At 35.8% G+C, this 23,667-nt stretch overlaps 1 protein-coding gene across 1 annotated transcript; it reads right to left on the reverse strand.

The window, feature by feature from the left end:
• Positions 1–1,207: 1,207 nt before the first annotated feature.
• LOC138327544 (acid-sensing ion channel 1A-like) lies at positions 1,208–18,406 on the reverse strand. The gene is made up of 8 exons (XM_069273717.1): positions 17,863–18,406; positions 14,259–14,823; positions 13,839–13,934; positions 10,602–10,782; positions 8,632–8,688; positions 7,907–8,057; positions 7,115–7,206; positions 1,208–6,034 (listed from the first exon to the last, which is right to left on the reverse strand). The coding sequence occupies exons 1-8, from the start codon at positions 18,201–18,203 to the stop codon at positions 5,910–5,912; spliced, it is 1,608 nt and encodes a 535-aa protein (XP_069129818.1). The 5' UTR covers positions 18,204–18,406; the 3' UTR covers positions 1,208–5,909.
• Between the last annotated feature and the right edge of the window lie 5,261 nt (positions 18,407–23,667).

Consider the following 23,667-nt stretch of genomic DNA (forward strand, 5'->3'; position numbering starts at 1 on the left):
GTCTACCAGTCTCGATGTCGACAAATACGTTTTTCTTGGAACGAAAACGATGAATAGCGGATCAAGGCTAATTCACACTGAAGAACCCGCAGTGTTTTCCACGTCTGTTGTACAGCGTGATCTTTTTCAAACTCCTTAACTGGTGGTCATGACAATATAACATAAACTAAGTAAATCGATTTTTTATTAATAAAGATTGACCGATAAAACCAGAGGTATTAAAAAACTACGCAAGTTTTACATACCCAATACTGTGAAAACAATAGAATATCATATTCCTGTGTGCAAATTAGCTGGGAGCTCTAAGAGGATATTCGATAAAGGGGTCTGTATTCTGCTGTCTTCTATTGTTAATATTTACTTTCGGTGCTATTAAGAAACTACCGTTTGTAAAGCGCTGGCTTATCGTGTTTTCAGGTTATGCTAATACCTAAATAAACTCCACTGATCAAAGGGAGACCGTTCTTAAGTATTTTAGAAGGAAGAACACATGGTTTCGTTCCCACTGTTCATGTTTTCATTATTAAGATTTAATTGATCTAAATATTTTATAACTTGAATATCGGTCTATATCGGTCAGTTAGTATAAGATTTTGAAGTAGACGAGAAAATTTTTCGATTTCAGATTTGAGGGTTTCACCCGTCAGAGGTTACTAAAAAAACCTAATTTAATCTCAATATCCGTTCACTAAACAATTCCTATATTTCTTAATAAATTAATTTTGTTTTAATTCCGATTATAATATCCAACTGTAATTTAAAGCGGAAACCACAAGCACTTGCAGAATTACAAAATTGGTTAAATGTATAATCAGTAATATTTTAAAAATCATTGAAAGATCTGTGACCTAGGTTCACTTCCCCCTCTCTTTTTTATGTATCTTTGTCCTGTCTTTGGTGTAATTTTTTATCAAGAGTTGTCTCCCCTTGTTCACTTTCTCACTACATCTGTAGGAAGGGAAATAACTCTTGATAGATCTTTTATGTGAATGGTAGTATGTGTGTATTTGTTTCGTTAATAAGTTACTTTTAAATATATGTATGTACATACGTTAAAATATTCAATTTGAAATAACTCTACAAATGTAACTTCTATTGTACTTGTCTTCCATATATCTTCTGTATATGTTGTGATGTGCATATTTTTTGAAAAAAATGAATAAAAAATAAATAAAAAAAACAGATTCCTTTAAACAATGATTTTCAACGTTTATTGATAATCAACCATTTATTCCGTCGATGAAAGCCAACAGTATCAATGATGACGTTAGGACAATAGTACGTAGATTTCTATAAGGATACTCAACACCGTAGTCTCCCAAAGCACTGAATCACTCAATACATGCCTTATAGTGAGTAGCATTATCTTAATAGATAATTGTTATATTTTATGGTTCACTGGTTTATAAACGACATTTTTTGGTAATTATCTTAAATGACTTGCGTCAATTCTTATATTTACATTTCTACATGTTTTTGATAACAATATTTTTAATCTCAAGGATAAATAGCTCTGAAGGTGGGGCGGTAGAATTGTACCTGTTTTCCCTATCGCATGACCGTTAATGGCGACTAAATTTATTATCTTATCTTTAAACTGCCTCAATTTTGGCCTTCTGTTGAGTGCTCTGTGAGGAACATTTAGGCTCTGGGTTCTGTCCCCTGGCCAAGATACACTACCGTCTATAAGACTGGTAGTTTCTGCACCTGCTTAGCGCTCAGCATTACGATAGTGTAACTGGGCAGGGTGTGTTGCTTGGTGTCTTCGGCGGCATGCTTCAGCGATGTATACTATAAAAAGGGCGGGACTTTCACTATACAATACATAACATGAATATACCATAATCACCACTCACTACATACACACTATACACCGCATACATGTGAGGCCGTCCTTACATGACACTGATAATTAATAGGCGAAATTGTAATACAACGATCGCGCTATTATTCGCGTTTCACACACTGGCAACATAAACGAACGCAGGCAGGTAACATTGATATCAGTTACTCAAATTTTGATTAGAATCGGTACATGTCTCGTCTGCACTCCAGACTTTATGTTAGGAGCGAACCAAGTTAATCTTTGAAATTTACTCTATATGCAAGGTGTTTCAGAAAACATTTCCCGACTTCAAAGATGCTCCACCGCCGACAGAGCATAAATGAACAATTTTTGGTGTTTAATCGTGTATCTTTATGTCTAGTTAACACACAAAAAAATTAATGTAAAATAATCTATTTTACTTACGCTGCATTCGCAATCAGTACTGCATTTCACATACGACATAGTGTCACGGATTTTTTTTTCGGGATGGAATTTATTAATTTTGATATTTCTATCTTGAAGTATAAAAGCTCAAAATGTTCAATGGTGGTAATGATGTAAAGTAAGAACTTTTGTAACTGAAGAAAATACTAAAACGTCTTCTGTTTCTTAAAAAATGCCATTTGTTAGCGATGGAGCATCTTTAAACTATCATAACTGGATCTTTTTGGATTATGTTATATTAAGCATTGAATTCGTATTTTGTATACACACATCTGCGAAGTGAACAATTTGTATACGCCCAGGTTTTTGAAAATACTTCGCAGATGCTTGTATATGAAATCACTTTTATAATGGGTTTTTTCAGATGACAAAATGTAAACTCAAATGTTTGACTTAACATTTAACAAAATTTTAATAAAACGTTCAGTTAATTATTCAATGTTGAAAAATGGATTATTTCGGTAAGTTTGTTAACTGGTACACTACGTAACAAAAGACAAAATGCTTCCGTGGATTTAAAAAGTAATATCCACAACACAAGATTTATTTAGATAAATGACCAACAATCAATTTATATACAAACTGTCCTAATAAAATTGATAATATGTATACCATTAGACATGTATTATAACAATGTATTATCAAAAATAATGATAGTTACAATTTATTGCCTTCTTTTGAGGGCACAATGGTCTTATAGTGTTGTCGAGGAATGGCATAGTAACCGAGCCGGAGGCGATGGATGAGCGTTCGCCCGTGTGAGGAAGGCTCTGGGTTCTGTCCCCTGGCCGAGACACACCAAAGTCTATAAAAGTGGTAGTTTCTGCTCCTGCTTAGCGCTCAGCATACAGGGAGTGGGACGACTGGTTCGCCCGTTGTCAGTATAATGTGACCGGTTGGGTTTTGTTGCTTGGTGTCTTCAGCGGCATTCTTCAGTGATATAGCACTATAAAAAGGGCAACAGTTCCACTATACAAGAAGACACAACATGAATATACCGCAGTCTCCCAAAACACGCACCTCACACAACATACACGCAACACACCGCATACATGGGAGGCCGTCCTTACAAGACCATAACTGTTAATAAGACGTTAATTAATAAAACAAACAAACGAGGTCGAGGGACGGCATAGTACCCGAGCCGGAGGCGAGGTCGAGGGATGGCATAGTATTCGAGCCGGAGGCGAGGTCGAGGGATGGCGTAGTACCCGAGCCGGAGGCGAAGTCGAGGGATGGCATAGTACCCGAGCCGGAGGCGAGGTCGAGGGACGGCATAGTACCCGAGCCGGATTCGTGGGTGCTATGAAATCCTTCGACAACACTATGAGACCATAGTGCCCTCAAAAGAAGGTAATAATGTTTTAAGTACATAACGAATTGAAGAAAATAATTAAATGATAGGAAAAACAGTTAGCATATGAACGATCTACAATTACAATTTATTTAAACGAGTGCGGCCACGTAGAACACTGTAACATAAAGTAATGGTAGAAATGTCATAGTCAGAGGCGTCTATACCGTTTCCAAGCCAGAAATCTTTGACAATACTCACTGCATATTAAGTTGCTTGCTCAGTTTGTTTGCAATTTCGTTCTTTTGTAAATTCGTTGGCATTCAAGTTTCCAAACCGTGACATTTGTATTTTGTAAAACACACATCTTGTTTGGCAGTGAACAGCGCTAATAGCGACAGAGATGTCATTTTAGTCAATATGATGTACATAAAAAAGCGCGCCAAACCATAGTCCCGGGACTATGGCTAAATAGTGCCCGGGGACTGAGCCAATGAAAACGCGAGAAAAAGTCACGTTTTGTACTAATAGGAATTATAATCCTGTTATCGTGAACAATATGATATAAATGTTGATACTAAGGTTAAGAGGTATTCGATAGGGAAACTGTGATTTTACACATATAAGTCAAATTTATAGTAGCATTTCGATAACTGGAATCATGGGTTATTGTGAAAACAAAACCTATTTCAAGCTAAATGTTTTCTTAATTTGAGTTATAGGGATTTTTCTTGTAAACATTCAAAGAAAAGAAAGGGATGCTAATCTTACTTAATCCTAATAATAATGAATCAAACATTTCAAACTAGAGACAATGTTGCATTGTCGTCAGTTTTCATGAACAGTGCTGGTTGTATTGCATTAAAATGAACATCTCTGTCATAACCTTTTATAGAATATCAGACGGAAAGAAATTAAAACAAAATTCCGGAAATCCAATCCTTTGTGTCGTGTTACAATATCAGTCATGACGTCACAATGGATTTCTGTCGATACAGACAATGAAAAACGCTCTAGGTCATATGACATCTGTGATACAGCCTGATAACACTATATACAATTAAAACATAAATAATTGTTTTTTAAAAATTACAATAGCGAATAATATGTCAATATCATAAACTTTTAATGTTGATATACATGTATAAGAGAGAAAGAACTTACGGTTCTGATATAAATATATATATTTCGTTAAAAAACACAATAACTTATACAAATACAACTGACGGTATTAATCATATGCTTGTCTTACACAAAGCCTTTATATACATCTGAAGTAGTAATATAAGCTTGCGGGCATCGATAATGCCGATGAATTGCAGCATATCTGTGTGGAAATCTAACATTAATGTTCTGGGATCTGGATGTTCTGGGATCTGGATATTCGTGTGGAAATATAACATTAATGTTCTGGGATCTGGATATTCGTGTGGAAATCTAACATTAATGTTCTGGGATCTGGATATTCGTGTGGAAATCTAACATTAATGTTCTGGGATCTGGATATTCGTGTGGAAATCTAACATTAATGTTCTGGGATCTGGATATTCGTGTGGAAATCTAACATTAATGTTTTGGGATCTGGATATTCGTGTGGAAATCTAACATTAATGTTATGGGATCTGGATATTCGTGTGGAAATCTAACATTAATGTTCTGGGATCTGGATATTCGTGTGGAAATCTAACATTAATGTTTTGGGATCTGGATATTCGTGTGGAAATCTAACATTAATGTTCTGGGATCTGGATATTCGTGTGGAAATCTAACATTAATGTTTTGGGATCTGGATATTCGTGTGGAAATCTAACATTAATGTTCTGGGATCTGGATATTCGTGTGGAAATCTAACATTAATGTTATGGGATCTGGATATTCGTGTGGAAATCTAACATTCATGTTCTGGGATCTGGATATTCGTGTGGAAATCTAACATTAATGTTCTGGGATCTGGATATTCGTGTGGAAATCTAACATTAATGTTCTGGGATCTGGATATTCGTGGTGTGGAAATCTAACATTAATGTTCTGGGATCTGGATATTCGTGTGGAAATCTAACATTAATGTTCTGGGATCTGGATATTCGTGTGGAAATCTAACATTAATGTTCTGGGATCTGGATATTCGTGTGGAAATCTAACATTAATGTTCTGGGATCTGGATATTCGTGTGGAAATCTAACATTAATGTTCTGGGATCTGGATATTCGTGGTATCGAAGTACAAGACATATCAAGACAATGAATCAAACTACCGAGAAACTTTAAATAAAATACGAGTAATGTAAAAAATATCCGTCGATAAAAATCAAAAGTGCATTCCTTCAGGCTTTGAATCACATGTCTATCGCCTTCTCCTTGTGAATCTCTTGCAGCAGACAAGGGCAGCCATCACCAAGAACTCAACCAGTTCTGATAGTGTAAGCAGACTGGCACCGAGAAATATACCCATCTGGCCTCCAAGCGTAGCTGGAAAATAAACATGACTTATAGCGTCATATCAATCCCGACAGAATAAACAATCATATATTCACTTATCATTTTATGTTTTTAAACCGATCAACGTTTTCATTCGACGTGTCCTCCTAAATGACCTTAGTTGTAGATGGGCCGTAAAACTCAAAACAAATACACAAACATTACTTTCCTTTGTTTGATTAATGATACACTTATAAATAAAGCTGGTAGTCAAAACATTGATAAATGCCAGAAGCAGATGATGCATTCTGTTGGCTATATTCATTAAATGAATCTTTAATACTTCTTATATAGCTCAGGGGGCAGGAGAGATAACTCCTATATGCATGTACATCTTGCTAACATTATTGTTTTCAAGATTATTCCGTGGTTTGTTCAAACTGATTTTTTGCAGTGATCTTGATAACGGTATATGCATGTTACATGATAGATACATTTACATGGGCTAATTAGATTTGAAAGTAGAACTTGTTGATGAAGAGATATACACATTTGCACATTTGAGACTGTGGATTTATAGATCAATTTCCTTGATCATCCATCGAATTGTCTGTAAACAATTGTTTTCCTCTGGATCTATGAATATTCTAATTTTTCAAGGTCATTCCTATTCAGATGAATAGTTTTCTTTTGTATCGAATATATACACCACCATATCTACGTAACTTGATTACATATTAATACAGCAATATTAAATGCAATGAAGTAGGCAGTGATACGAATGCAGTAAAATATGATATTTGTAACGAAAACGTTCTTGCAAAGATGAAAAATTGGGCCATTAACACATGGTATGCCCATACATCACATACCCACTATTTTCTCGAGGTCATATTCTGCTTGGTACTCAACGTTGAGGTAGCTCAATGTGTCGAAGAAAATTCTCACTTCCATGAAATTTGATCTGTTCATAGCTCTACGTAACTTGATTACATATTAATACAGCAATATTAAATGCAATGAAGTAGGCAGTGATACGAATGCAGTAAAATATGATATTTGTAACGAAAACGTTCTTGCAAAGATGAAAAATTGGGCCATTAACACATGGTATGCCCATACATCACATACCCACTATTTTCTCGAGGTCATATTCTGCTTGGTACTCAACGTTGAGGTAGCTCAATGTGTCGAAGAAAATTCTCACTTCCATGAAATTTGATCTGTTCATAGCAAGACAATATGTTTGATAATTTTATGGTATGAGCCGTTTGCTAACAAAATTATATACATGTGCCAGGACAGAGTTAAAATATCAAAATATGTTTAAACATCTGTGTAAAATCGAATGAAATACCAGCTTTTTATTACATCAATGCTGCGTAGATATAACAAGAGTCCCTAATCGATCATTTTCTGGTAAACGTATGAATACACCACAGCCTCTAACAACATTCAGACATTAAATATGCAACACATTGTATATATAAATGAGCTTATTCTTAGCTGTTAATATGTCGTTCTAACCAATCAATTACTAAATTACCATTTTATTGAATTCAACATCCGGAATATGAATTATGTTCGAGGAAAAATAAGTTTTCACAATTTCATTGACCATGGAGCATTTAGCTATTTGCTTGATGTAACGCAATGACTTGCTGTAACAGTTTACCAATGACACAAAGCATGGCGAATGCAATAGTTATAAACAATTTAAAAGTAAAACCATTGATGAGGTTTTGTCTCTGTTGAGATTAATATAGTGTTATATAAACCTGCTGAAGTTCAATAACAATAGATTTTTCAAATAGCATTTCGATTAATGTAATATTAATGATCATTGTTAACAATGTATTTCATCATTATTGTAACATATTATAAAGATTCCGTATTAATGCTACACGTGAAAGCATACTGTACCTCATATCTTGGAATCCCATTTGTTGGAAGAACCAATCGTTCGGCACGGATGGGAAGTAGGCGGTGGTAACGGAGGCGCCGTATGTGTTAAACTCACACGGAGTCTTACACTGACAGTCGTTCTGTAGGGTCATGTTATTGGCGTACTGCGCTGGAATTCAAAGTCATTAACAAATTAATTAATAAAGTAGTTGTCACACCTACTATATTAAACAAAGAAAAATAATAATATGTTGTCTTTAGCTTCTTTAGCTCCATCAAAATGTATTTGTAAATGGGTATTATCATGTTTTGCTCGGCAAGTCAAAATAGGAATTGCTGACGAGCACGCATTGTGTTTATTTGTTATATATCTAATTGATGCTACCGAAATTCATTTTTTCGCATGAAATCATTTTCTTTTTTATTTCGGTTTCTTGTACATCAACATGTAACTCCCATCTCTTTTCTACCAAGAACACGAACTTTTCCGTCTGTCGTCTCTCAACATTCAATACTCGCTCAATTATGATCAACAATGTTTGGTATCCGCATCGTTTCTTTCAACAATGTGTAATTTGCGTTCTTGTTTTCTTGTCAAGTTTTTACCATAAATACAGAATAGTAAGATAATTTCAATTTTTGCTGTTAATAAAGTTTCTTTATTTAGCGTGAAATTATACAGGTACGTGTATTTACCATAAAGTTCGTTAGATATGAATGTATGGGAAAGGTTCCAAACTCACCTGAGTAAACATAATAACATTCAGCGTGTTCTCTCATTGTACATGTTCTCTCTGAACCTATTGGAGAAAAAAACAATCATTATTCGATTTTCATTCGATATCAATTTTAAAATTATTGTCATTCGATCTAGATAGAACAAGAAACTAGATTTAAAAATTGATTTCGCATTTAGCGCCTCCAGTAATATATATATACCGTTTGTATTATATTACTGTCTTAATGACACATTACGTATAAATAAAATAAAAGATATCAGAGACAAGAAACCAGACAAAACCTTTTGCTGTGTGACATCAAATTACCTAATATCGACAGATTGTTCCTTCTGTGGTCTAACGCAAACTAATACGTCAAAAAGTGAGCAAGTTGTTATGAACCAATTTGAAGGGACACAACTCACGGCATCTGTGACCTTATGTCGACACCTTAATTTTACCCTCAGTATATCAGTTTAATACAACAAAAATCAAGGTTTTAATCAAACACCTCTTTGTATTTGCTTGTCAACAATTTCAAAAAACACGAATTGACAACATTTGGCGGGAATATTTTGGCAAACTGCTGATTTTCATCCGCTCCTGCACGAATCTTTTTCAGTCAATTCACGCCATGCTGCGCAGTCCTTTTCCTGACAAAACATCGGGCGGTCTTACTAGTTTTAAAAAGTAGTTTTGAAGTCATTACATTTCCAAATTTCCGGGATTCATCATAATAGTCATAGCATTGCCATAGTGTTGGGTTCCGCTTCAGCCGTGTAGGTAGTGCTTAGCGCAGTTCTCGTCTACCACGATGAGGCATGCCAGCAGCAAACGTTCTATTTACCGGAAGGCAGTCCGCATGAAACATACATAGCAGATTAGACGGTCAATATGCTTGTGTTTTACTTTTTTTTTACCGTTCGGTTTTTGCGAAATATATTTTCTAACATCAATTGCTGCCATTTGTCCCATCCTTGGTCATGCTAGTGTCAAGTTTATCCTGTACCTCCAATGTAACTAGGATTCTTGCAATGCCGTTAGAATGCCGTTATTGTCCTTTGCATATATTCTGTGGTACAACGAGTACATCAGCCAAATCACTAATGATTAACCCTGCAGAGACCAGTGAATTTTGTTTTTGCATCTCTACTTTTGCCTTTTTAGCTTTATGTTTTAGGTATTTCTTGTAGGACTATAGTGGAAAACTGTGTCTGAGTGTATCTCTTGGTCTTTTGCTAGTGCTTCTACCATTTTTTAAGAGGAATAAGAGACGACACAACTGTTGATATCGCCAATTCTAGGTACAAATAACTGCAGAATGCACAATTTGTTGTGATGACGTTAATTGACGTAGTCCAAAACAAGAGATTTCGAAAATCCCATCCTGTCCCATATATTGTATGATGATGCGTGTTGTGGAAGGCTGTGGTATGTTCTTGTTCTTTTTATAATATTATCTCGCTTAAGTATGCAACAACGTAATAGGGGTAGCGGGTACCATTGTAACGCCTCTGTCTAGAGTTTTGGACGTCTGAAGGAATCTCGGGTTGTCTAGATGTGCAAACCAGTTATCTACTGTAAAACGATTTGATTTAAAAAGAAGCATAAACCAATCTGTTCATCATTTGTCAAAACAGAGAGTATGATCGCGGTCGCGTGTATGTAAGGTACCTGTATTTCACCAATTTGCAATATGATGCGGATTAGAATATTGGTACAGAGTGAGAGGAATGGCGGAGTGCTCTCAATAGTTGGATACACACGCCAAGAACAAAAAAGACAGCTTCAAAAACACGATTAGGTTTCATGCGCTCATTATGGACTTGCAGACAGACGTCAGATTAAGTGCCCGGCTCCAGTTAGTCATACCATTCGACTTCAGCAAAAAACACAATAACCCCTTTATACGGGTTAGAGTAGTACAAAGAGGTTTTATTTGAAAATGGCGATCGCAGGTTATCAGGTTTTAGACGCTTATTTCTTACACTTACCGAAGTCTGTTGGTGCCTGGCAGCCACATTTGCTGATCAGGAATTTATATTTGCATTCTCTCAGGCACGCCTTCCGACTGTACGTCTCGTGATAGATCAGCTCATGCTTGAAGCTGGCGTCTTTGGTATCAAGACAATACCCTCCTCCCATAGATTTGTGGGGATACGGCATGTACTTGTACTGGTAACGGAATGGTTAATACGGTCAGAATAGTATGTAACAAAGTAGTTGATAAATTCATGTAAAGCATAATATTTCTTATTTATTTTTATTTTTATCTTATTTTTATTTGAACCATAGAGTGTTTGTCTGAACCTGTCTTATAGCATCACCAATTATATTGCAGAGTCGCTAAAGAAAACCAAATTATACGGATAGGTATTTGAATGGGAGCAATCATTATTTAAAGATGCTCCATCGCCGACAGACCATAAATGATACTCATCAATTGAACAACAATGTTATGTCTAATTAACACAAAAAATAATATAAAATAATTTATTTTGCTTTTGGTGCAAGCGCAGTCAGAACTTCATTCTATATAGAACATAGTGCCACGGATTTTTTTCGGGATGCAATTAATTATTTCAAATATTTTTATCTTGCAGTAAAATTAGAAGCTCAAACTTTCCAATGGTGGTAATGGTGTAAAGTAAGTAACTTTTGTAAGTGAAGAAAAATATCAAATCGTCTGATCCTGTTTTTGATAGTGAAAAAATACCATTTGTCAGCGGTGGAGCATCTTTAAGATTTATTGCAGATATTATATTTTCGCGTTTAAAATAGTAAATTTTATTCATACAAATATATATTGAACGATTCGGTTTGTGTTACTTATATAAGGACTCAAAATCTTTCCCGTTTGATGATAAATGTACGCTGATTTATCTGTATATGGGAAACATATCATTATAATGTAGGAATAAAACCGTACGCAGGTCGTTAGTATGATGGCTGATTTCGGCGACAATGCGTCATGCGACAGTGTGTTTGTTGCATAGAGCATGTCGTACCATCGCCCCTGCCCTAGGCGCATTATTGCTTTGTCGCATGGCGAAGTGTCGCACTATTGCTCTTCGCTTGGCGCACTGTCGTATGGTCGCTTTAAGCTTGGCGCATTTTTGTATGACCCATTGTCGCTTGGCGCATTATCGACAGTGTGTCACATTGCACATTGTTATACCTCTATAATTTCTATATAAACTCTAATGTCAACAATGCCAATAAATGAACTATTCCGTCGAGTGGTCCAAAGATCTGTTGAAATGTGCTGTTGGGCGGGAGTGACGTCACACCTACAATTGGTGACGTCAATGCAAGTCAATGGGTATAACAAAACAGTAATCGACTGGGTTTTCGGACAACAGATGATTTGTTGAACCCTCTGACAAAATGATGCCCACGGCATTCATTCGGCCTCGGGCAACAGTCTGTCTTCGGGTCCAACAAATCATCTGTTGTCCTCAACCCCAGTCAAACACTGTATATTGTCGCTCTTTGTTTGGCTCACTGTTGCATGGCGCGCTGTAGCTCTTTGTTGGCGCCTGTCGCAGGTAGCTGTCCAGATATTATATTGAGCAATACACGCTAAGATGGTTACATCCAATCATATCCAACCAAATAAATTACGACATTATTAGTCAGATTTAGAAAAATAATTATTGCTCCCCTTTAAATATGTATACCGCTTATTGTAAATAACCCTTTACAGACGTAACCCTAATCAACCAACTAAAGAAAAGTGCATATATCAATACAAGCCCGATCTATAGATATAACTGTTCTACTAATTGTATGTAATGTTTTCCGATACTGTATTATAAATTTACCAGACGACAGGCATACGACGTTAGATCTGGTCTAGAGAAATATGGTCTATATCAAACAAAATTGGTCAGAACATTAATAAATTTTAAATCATTAAGTAAATAGTAACACGACTATCAAACATTAAACTTTGTATCTTCCTGTATAATAACTTGTCAATATCAGTATTAACGATTTTTTTTCTTGAGTTTAAGTATTTGAACAACATTTATTATTTTACCATTGATCTATACATTAACTGCAAATGAATAGATGATGCATGCAGTGCTGTATTTATTCAGAATATAGGGTTTTTAGATTTTTTATCAATATTGAAATAATGATTCTATTGAACAAAGAGTTAACCAAAGAAAGGATGTTAAAAGGAAATCAATTCAAGTGCTTACTGATTCAACTTTGAAATTGAATATGGAAATATTTTGTTAAACAAATACCGAAAGTCTTTAACTCTTCCTTAATGAATGGATTCATTGAATATTTCAAATCGACAAATCCTCAGCAGGATTAAAATTATTTCATATTAAAAAATAGAAGGTATTGCTTTTGAAATGATCTGAATATTCAAAGATCCTCCACTACTGACAGAGCATAATTGTTTATAGTATCTATCATTTGAACAACAATTGTGCATATAAGTCAAAAATATATATACATTTATTAAAATAAAAAAAAATGCTTTTGTTGTTTGCAATTAGTACCTTATTCCATAAATGTCTTAGTGTCATGGATTATTTTGGGATGCAATTAAATATTTTAAATACTTTTAGAAGGGAAATAAGAAGCTGAAACTTCTCAATGATGGTAATAGTGTAAAGTAAACTTTTTTGACAATTTTTTGCAAATTTTTTGTTTAAAAATACCATAGAGTGCATTCTTGAACAAAACTTACATTTCTTCTAAAGATGTATCGGAAGTGCATACATATAACAGTCAATCGTATAATTGTTCAAGGATGCGCTCTATGGTATTTTTAGACAAAATCTTCACAAAAAAAAAAAAAAAAAAAAAAAAATAGTCAAAGTTTGGATGGCTAGCACGGCAACTACAGCTACAAAATTTGAAAAGATCGATTACAGTTGAATCAGAGATATACTTTATATTTCAAATACAACGATTTCAACAACATAATAACAGTTTTGAAAATGTAATGGATTAGGGGGCCAAAAGGCCAAACTACACAAAGTTTTTAATTTGTCTCTTTTTTCTATGAAATAATTACAGGCACGTCGATATATCAACCAGCCTGAGGCGAATTCATAAATGGTGACGTCATTTATTTCTTTATTGGCTGAATAAAAATAAAGTAATTTTTAAGTCAGTGAAAATGTTCGTTATAGGAAAAAATGTGCTTGGTTTTTATAAGTTGCTGTCGAAAGTTCGTGTCCAGCCTGTTACCGGGCAGTGCTTACCTTTGTTAGCTCTAATGAAGCATAGGACGAGAAACCAGGGGATGCAAAGAATCCCTTCTCTGTGTCGGGTTCTTCATCTGGGTCGTGGACTACAATCTGTATTAATAAGATAGAAAATGTACTCAAAATCATCCGAATAAACAGAATATACGAGTAGAAAAGGCAAAATTAGACGAAGTTTGTAAGACATGGAGAAAGTCATACCAAAAGTTCATTTTACAAGTGTTGATACACGATACTGATATACCTTAGAGAACATTAAAAACATAACGGAATGGTATTGACGAGTTCACAATTTGTAAATTAATTAGCCAGAATGTCATTTCAATGCATTAGTGTGTTTTTAATATTGTTTTTTGTCAATCAGTCGCTGGTGACATTTGAAATGAAATACATTTGGAGAAAACAAAAAATATTTACCTTCATTCCCGCTCCCATGTTGTCACTGTATACGTATTCACCTTGATTCACCATGATGTAAAATGCGAGTGACTTTGTACTTCCGGTAGAAGTTGTAATCAGAGAACCATTTTTCTTGATATATTCTCTGCTGTTGAACGTAAAGCACAATCCCATGTCAGTCAATTTTGGAACCAACACATCTTCACACTCTTGCACGACATCCTTCATATCAACACAGGCGCCGAAGAAGTCATACACCGTGCTTGACACATTATAAATCCAGCCGTCCGGAATAGGATTCGAAAGGTTACTGTAGTAAGGATGGTCATAATCGATTTCAGGTACGAAATCCTTCATTCTACTCAACGTAAGAAGATAATGGTCCATAACGCCGTCAGGTTTGAGGGCGGATCTCTTGTAGGGTGAGAGATTACAGAAGGTAATGGAGGGGAAGGACAGCTCATTCACCAGTTCCACCTTGATGTTGGATATCGTTGAGTGTTCTATGTACTTGTTAAAAAGGTCGACACAAGTGTATATCAACAATCCACCCATGCAAAGTAACGCCACAATCCAGATCACACTGAAAAACAAAAATATCATCTAAGTATAAAGTACAAGAATGAGTTTGCATATGGACCCGTCCGGGGATAGGTTTAGGCAATTTTACCCAAGGTCAAAATCAGCAGTTATTTCAGCAAGACAGCTGATAGCCAATGCCTTTTGTCTAGCGAGTATTCACCATTCCAACCATTCACTGCCAACTAAAAACATTTTGGGTTCACATAGTTTCAAACAATATTTAGCATTACATTAAAGCCTCAAGAAATGTCCTCCTCTTTGTTTAAAATATTTGTGTAATATACAGTTGATATTGTCTTTCGAGTATCGGTCGTATTTTAATAATTTAAAGAAAATGGATTCAGAATTGAACTGCATATATGAAGTGCATCAACTATTATATATATTTTTCACAAACAATGATTTTTGTGATTATCCTAGAAACATATAGGGATTGGATTTCGCTTTTATGTTAACCATGCTTGTATGGAGCAATTCCTCTAAGAATATATTCTATGGGGCGCGTTATCGCCCCATATTGAATATATTCTTAGATGAATTGCTCCATACAAGCATGGTTAACATAAAAGCGAAATCCAATCCCTACATTTACACTCACATGGCATTTTTTATTTATATTTTATACAATAAAATCGTCATTTAAATGTGACGTAATTATTCAATAAAAGTCGGTCAAAAGTGGGAGGAACTTACTCAATTGAACAGCGAATAATGACTCTTCACATAAGGTAGAATTATTCATCCGCGACGACAAAAAATTCAGTATTTTATTGTAAAATAAACATGACAAACAAAGTTAATTTCAGAGATAATTCTATTTAATCTGATCAGAATTTTCAATATATATTCAATTTTGCTAAAAGTTAATATATAGCGTAATAACATAAAGAATTTGAACACGGCCACATGTGTAAACTCGGTGACCGTTATTGTGCAGCGAGGAGAAGCTGACGCACGCTTACACACTTGAGTTTGCCGAAGTTGTCAAAACACCGATTTTCAAGTAGCTCAATGTGTTTCAGATGTCGTCTGACCTGACGATATTACATCCTTGGGATCCATGTGATTATATAATCTACGTTTAGATCCATCGCCATCGATAGATGAAACAAATTCACTTGTGTTCGATGGATACAATGTATTTGTGGTGACGCATAACTGTCAACACGTGGATTACTAGCGGTGCATGTTCGATAATACACATGATTAAATTCTCAAAGAACAAAGACAAGAGGATATGTTTATAACTGACCTCTATCAGAGGGTCTCACGCCCGTCCACCCCAAAGACTCGATCGTAGGACGAACATACTCACAGAGGTAATGTTTACATTTGACACCATCATTTTTAACAAAAATGAATGCACGTCGCCCCGTTCGGGATATTTTTCCGTTTCTTTATACAATTGTACAAGTTACATATAAATATAAAACATGTTTATATTGTTTACATTTTTCCAAAATTCTATAAAAAACAACAATATACACGTAATGTTGCGTCAAAATGTAAATAAAGCCATGTGTTTCTTTTAAAAAAGTAGTCCTTTTACGTTGCATAGCACATTTTCATACGCAAGTTCAAAGTTCAATGTTACCATGCAGTTATGGTAAACAAAATCGGCTAGTATTAGCGTATAGTGACCAAGCCTAGCAAGTGTAAATATATCGCTATTGCCCCAACGCCAGGCGGTATGTTGCCACGCCTCGTTTTCGCACACGCAAGTGTACATATTCAATGTCGGAAAAAATTAGCGTACACAATGCAATCATGTGATGTTTGATTGACAGCTGGCGAACCATCAATTAAGATTAAATGCAAAAATGTCGAGGAGAACGCTAAAAAAACCTAATATGAAGGAAGCCAAATAGTACATGTAATTATATACAATGTAAGTTTACTATTTGAAGGAAAATAGCACCATTTGTGTAATGCAAAATCTTAGCTTACATAGATCATAGTAATTACTGAAAAACAACTTACTTATATACCTAACAACTTTTTACTTTTTTTCTCAGCAGTTAATTTTCCCGAATTGAATTCGGCCGTGCAAATAATGAACTGGTTTACAGTGCGTATTAAATGTTGTCTCTTAAGCTACAAAGGTGTAAAATTTACTTTTTGATACATCATTGCCGATTGAAAGCGGGGTTTAAAACTTTATTTTCCCGAATTGAATTCGACCGTGCAAATAATGAACTTGGTTTACAGTGCGTATTAAATGTTGACTCATAATCTACAAACGTGTAAAATTTACTTCTTGATACATCATTGCCGATTGAAAGCGGTTTAAAACTTTATTTCAACATGAATCCACTATTTTTTTTAGTTCTTATACTAGCATTGCGTAATGTCTTGATAATCGTTAACTTTCCATAAAACTCGATTCTTGCTTTGTGATAAACCTATAGTCACACATAGGGATATTAAAAATATCGGTTTCAATAAAGATGGAAAATATGGTGAATATGAATGTTATTATAGCATGCAGCCATTTGATACACAAATTCATTTGAAAGAGTAAGCAAACAACAAACCAAGATACAAATGTCAATTGGTTAACATCTTCCTAGTGTCATGCAGTGTAGTCTTAGTCAAGTATAAAAAAAAGTACATGATCTACACATAAAAATTGTATGTAATATAGCTGGTTCCGATTTTTGACACTTATGTCAAAAACTGACTTAAATTATATCTTTTCATATAGGTTAAAGAAGGAGAAAAGCTTAAGCTTTGACATAAGTCTGTATTTTTGTTTCGAGAAATCGGCACCTGTTTTAAATGTAAAAATATCACATAAAACACTTATCGTGATATAACTGACTCTTACAAATGTTTAGTTTTACAACATTGTGATTTTCATTTTTGGATAAAGACGTTTGCCTTATCGTCTCGTGTCGATATTTTCATCTTTTAAAAAGTTGTTTACACATCAATTAGTATACTTTTCATTGTTTTATTTAATTCCTTCTGATAAGGAATCGACCTACCTCCAGGATATTAAAGAGATAAAGTTAATTTTTAGAAAAAAATTCAAACTTACCCCCGGAGTTTGTACTTGTGTATATCGCTGGCATATTTCAGTCCGTGCATGGTCGTATTTGACCGGAATGTTTGCCACAATCCCTGAACATTCGTATCTGGTAGATATGGACTCTCTTGTGACGTCTTCTCCTGGAGAGGTGGTTTTGCGGGTACTGCCATCATGATGTCCGTCCGGTACTCCAGAGGTACAACAGTTGCTTCCGGGGGTGGAAGCGGCTCTGTCACGGAATAAACTGGAGGATCACCCAGAGGGGAAGGTGTTTTCCTTGGAGGTTTCTTTTGGGAGCTCATTTTCCTCATGATATTGTTTACGGCCGGTTTTACTTTGATCTTCTTCATTATTGTTTCGTCACACTATTCCGAACTCGTTTGTTTTCATTTTTGAATTAAGGAGTCCAAATACATAGGAATCCTTCATCCGTGTATTATACTATGGTTTGTATCAATGTTTAAGATCCCCGAAGAAACAAATAAAGAGAAATGTTTCAGATGTTATCGGTAACGTTTTGTATAAGATGCTTACACGTTAGTCGCTATACCTGTGAGTGACTGATACAGTGCCGTGCGATCGGGTACCCCACCGATAGATCAATACTGGGTATAGACACAAGCCTGTACCATCATTGTGGAAACGTCACTGGACAATTAATTAATGGAAACGAATAAACGGGTAGCCTTTCACTTCAAACAGTCATTGCTTATAGTTCCCAGGTGTATCCGTAGTGTCGTTATAATGCTATAACGTTATATAAACAAAATACTTGTTTTAAATGACATCCAATGCAAACATTGTCACAATGAGTATAACGAATTTAGACACATAGTATAGATGACATAGTAACATTTGTCTCAAAATTCAAACTGATTTAAGTGAACTCGCAAGATCATTGGTAACCACTACACAGTGTACAATACAGTGAGATAGCACTATAAAATTGACAGGCATGTCCACTTCTGCATCAGAGGAAACCCAACGCAAACATACTACAATTCCCCAAACCACACACATTTTATAAATGCAACACATGTCATACATGGGATACAGTATAAAGTGGATGTTCAGCGCAACACAAACACTTTTTCAGTTGTGACCGATGTTAAAACAGATACAGATATTTATTGTGACCTAAAGTTTATCTCTGATTAGTATGTGTTTAGATGAAGGAGTTAAGCTGGCTCGCACTTTAAGTCAGCCATTATCATTACCATTTGTGAACAGTGCTGTCAAGGTAAAGCCGGCATAAGGAGAAAGGAGTCATAAGGAGTCACTTAAGGACGGCCTCCAATGTGTGCATGCGGTATGTTGCGTGTGTGAAGTGCGAGGTAAGTGTTTGAGAGGCTGCGGTGTATTCGTATTGTTTCGTCTTGTAATATAGGAACGCTTTCCCTTTTCATAGTCCTACTGACATTGAATTTCGAAATCATATAGCTAAACGTACCCATTCACAAGCCGGTGTCACGTACGTTAAACAATAACAAGAGGCCCAGAGGGCCTGTATCGCTCACCTGTTTGTTTAAGTAATTATCATAAAGACTCTGACAATTAGAAAAATTAGCAAAATTGACTACAAAAGTTTAATTTCGAATCACAACCATATAATGATGCTATTGATGCCATACAAATATGCTAATACATAGATTCAGAAAGGAAGTAATTTATATGAAAATAGTAGTCTAATTGACCTTTTTGACCCCGCGTCTATTGCCTTCTTAGGCCCCGGAGTTCAGCCCTATTATTTATACAATTTCAAATCCCAACCCTATAAGGATGCTTCCATTGCAGTATGAGTGCTCTTCCATGCTTAGTTGCAGAGAAAAAAAGTCGTTTATATTGAAATAGCTAAGAGGTCTCCTTTTGACCCCACCCTTCAGGTCCCCGGGGGGTCAGCCCCATCATTTGCAAAATTTTGAATCCCAACCCTATAAGGAAGTTACCATTGCAATATGAGCGTAATCAACTGTTTAGTTGCAGAGAAGAAGTTGTTCATATGGAAATAGTCAAATTGACCACTTTTGATCCCGCCCCTCAGTCCCACGGATGTCAGCCCTATCATTTGCACAATTTTGAATCCCCATCCTATACTGATGCTCCCATTGTATTATGGGTGCTATCCCATGCTTAGTTGCAGAGAAGACGTCATATACATGGAAACAGCCAAATTGACCCCCATTTGACCCCGCCCCTTAGGCCCCAAGGGGTCAGCCCTATTATTTTTACAATTTTGAATCCCAACCCTATAAGGATGCTACAATTGCATTATGGATGTTATCCCATGCTTAGTTGCAGAGAAGACGTAATATATTTGGAAATAGCCAAATTGACCCCTTTTGGCGGCGGGGGTCAGCCCCATCATTTGTACAATTTTGAATCCCAACCCTTTCAGGATGCTACCATTACATTATGGGTGTTATCCCAGTTTTGGTTTCAAAGAAGAAGTCGTTTATTTGGAAATAGCCAAATTGACCCCTTTTTGACCCCGCCCCTCAGGGGTCAGCCCTATCATTTGGACAATTTTGAATCCCCACCCTATAAGGATGCTACCATTGCATTATGGGTGCTATCCCATGCTTGGTTTCAGAGAAGAAGTCGTTTGTATGGAAATAGCCAAATTGACCCCGCCCCTCAAGCCCCCAGGGGTCAGCCCTATCATTTGTACAATTTTCAATCCCCACCTTATAAGGATGCTACCATTGTATTATGGGTGCAATCCCATGCTTGGTTTCAGAGAAGAAGTCGTTTATATGGAAATAGCCAAATTTACCCCTTTTTGGCCCCGCCCCTCAGGCCCCTTGGTGTCAGCCTTATCATTTGTACAATTTTCAGTAAGTAGCACATAAGGATGCTACCAGTCAAATTTTGTTGAAATCCGACCAGCGGTTATGGAGAAGAAGTCGATTGTTGACGGATCAGGACGACGGACGCCGCAGTATCCCATAAGCCTATCTCAGTCCTTCGGACCAGGTGAGCTAAAAACTATTTACCAAGCAGTTGATTATTTTCCCGACATGCATCTAATAAGGTAAAATACACTTCTCTAAGAACGATTTGAGTAGTTCTAGGCAAAGGTTGCGTTGCTCAACTTGTGCGGACGAAGGTTCTGCATACAATACGGCCCACCATTATTTTGTAATGGTGCACAACGATGCTACTTTTAACATTTCACACGCTGTGACAGTAGTGGACTTTGTAAGCATAACAACTTCCCCAACTTCCATTACAACTGGTTTTATTTCCGATATGTATGCAATGCACTCTTTGGTAATCTAAATTACATATATAAAAAACTAGAAGTATGTCTGTTAGACTTTAAGTGATCGCTAAATACTTCCTAACCTTAAATTCCGCTATGAAATCATCCTTTGCAACAGGTGTACGTAGCACTTTCGCTCATTATCCTTGGGACTATTACAAGGAGATGGCTTACACCCTTGGTGCATTGTAAAAAATACTTTCCTTTACTTCATCAGAACTTTAAATATGAAATAACTTTGAAGTTCTTTGTTACATAGAAGTGTGTTTATTATCATATAGATATTGATACGATACACTTGTTTCGCTGTTCAAAAAAGTCGTCCGTTAGAACATCGTCCAGTCACTGTGTACGTGGTGACTTACTTGTGTCGTGCTTGAACGCCTTTCTGGGGTACATTAGATCTAGAGCTGCTCAGACACTCAGACTGGTATACGTATTTTATGACGTGTTTTTATTCTGTTTCTCTTACGCAAAGCTGTATAATTTTATAATATTAATATAATTTTATAAATATGGGTTCCGTCCGTCCGTCCGTTAATCGGAGCATAACTCCCAGAAGTGATATTTCCACGAAACTTCCATTGTCTTACTAGAACTATTTTTAGGTTTCATTTTTGGTAACAAAAACCTGAAAATATCATATTTTTGTATAAGGTTCGTTTGAGATAACTCTAAAACCATGCACGAACTTCATAGGCACATTGGTCTTATGGTCTAGTAGTGCCTTTTGCTATTTTTAGGTTTTCTTTTTGCACTTTTTCCGTAACAATGGAAAATGCTGAAAATGGCAGATTTTTGGGTAAGAATCGTTTCGGAGCACAACTCTAAAACCAGCAGAGATATTCATGAAACTTCATAGACACATTGTTTCTTATGGTCTGGTAGTGCCTTTTGCTTTTTTAGGTTTTCATTTTTTGTACTTTTTTCTGTAACCATGGAAACATTGCTGAAAATGGCAGATTTTTGTGTAAGAATCGTTTCCGGAGCACAACTCTATAACCAGCAGAGATATTTCATGAAACTTCATAGACACATTGTTCATATGGTCTAGTAGTGCCTTTTGCTATTTTTAGGTTTTCACTTTTTGTGCTTTTTTCTGTAACCATAGAAACATTGCTGAAAATATCATATTTTTGTAGCAGGTTCATTTCCGGAGCATAACTCTAAAAGCAGCAGAGATATTTCCACGAAACTTCATAGACACATTCTTTTTATGGTCTAGTGGTACCTTTTCTATTTTTAGGTTTTCATTTTTTGCATTTTTCCGTTACCATGGAAACATTGCTGATAATATCATGGTAAATGGTAAATGTTACTTTGCAAAACTCCACCCATCTTTGTGTATATAGTCTAATATAAATGTCAAGGCTGTATACCTGATTCAACAATTGTAGCCCCGCTCTACTTGAATTATACTCCATCTCTCTTTAGCTCAACTACCTTTTTCCTGGGTTTTTTTCATACACATAAGTCTCCACAATCACACTTACTTCAGCTTTGATATCTCCATTAGCGGGGGATCTGAATGACTATGTCCTTGTTAGAACTGCAGCAAATACGGTCTATGGTCACAGGGTTTAGTAAGCGATAGTGCAACGTATGCGTACACCTAGGACCTGGGAATATGTGAAATAAATTAAATATGTGGCCGGTACTTAAAATTCTCCGTTTCGTCACTTTCTTTTATTGACTTAATAAACCTGAATTGCATTGTATTGTTCCGGAGGTTTCAAAAGTCGATCAGATGCTTAGAATTTCGTGACCGATGCAAGAGTTTGTATGATACGCCTCTTGAAGTTTACACAAAACAAATGCGTTTAGCAATGTGTAATGTCAATGTTGTTAATTCTAGTAGATTATCGCTGACAAGTATATCTTTATATAAGTTTTTGAAAGTTTGGTGTCACTTAATCATGACGAAATCTATTAAACGCTACAAGACACTGACTTCCGGTATCGCGTGCGCATTTGGAATCTGCGCATAGCGAATGTACACAGACTCTACATCCAACAAGGAAAATAATAGTACGAGTACACTCACACTAAAAACATGACCATTATGAAACCTTTATATTTAATAAGAGGGCAATCATGATCAAGTTGATTTGCGACTGATGTCCTACACATACATATTAATTCAATAGAATTCAAAGATAACGATTTACCTAACATTTAAAGAAAGGTGTAAATAAACATTATCAGTTTCAGATACCCTTAACTGGTCAACAAGTACAGACCATTAGGGGGTCATTATTGTCAAAGTAAAGTTCTAAAGGAATAGTAATAACTGATAAATATTTGAATTGGAAACGCCTGGTTCCACATCAATTAATCAAAATTCAAAAACAGTTTTGACAATACAAACACCATCGGTAGTCTGTAGAAAATCCATAATGATGGCGAAATCAAAACGTCTAGATTAATCAGTAACGGACATCATCTACGTCTATCCCCATGATACTTTTGTTTGTGTATTTACAGAGAATCAAACACCACATCACCTGTCCGTCTATCATATATGAGTGGATTTACACAAAGGAAATGTACCA

The sequence above is a fragment of the Argopecten irradians genome, chromosome 7 (assembly GCF_041381155.1).
Source record: "Argopecten irradians isolate NY chromosome 7, Ai_NY, whole genome shotgun sequence".
Taxonomy (NCBI): domain Eukaryota; kingdom Metazoa; phylum Mollusca; class Bivalvia; order Pectinida; family Pectinidae; genus Argopecten; species Argopecten irradians.

Excerpts from the sequence above, each read along its gene's own strand:
- LOC138327544 (XM_069273717.1), bottom strand. The coding sequence starts at position 18,203 with ATGAAGAAGATCAAAGTAAAACCGGCCGTAAACAATATCATGAGGAAA. Across the intron at positions 14,824-17,862 it reads CACAAGTACAAACTCCGGGG|TGTGATCTGGATTGTGGCGT; the intron begins GTAAGTTTGAAT and ends TTTGTTTTTCAG. Across the intron at positions 7,207-7,906 it reads ATGGGATTCCAAGATATGAG|ATCAAATTTCATGGAAGTGA; the intron begins GTACAGTATGCT and ends TGCTATGAACAG.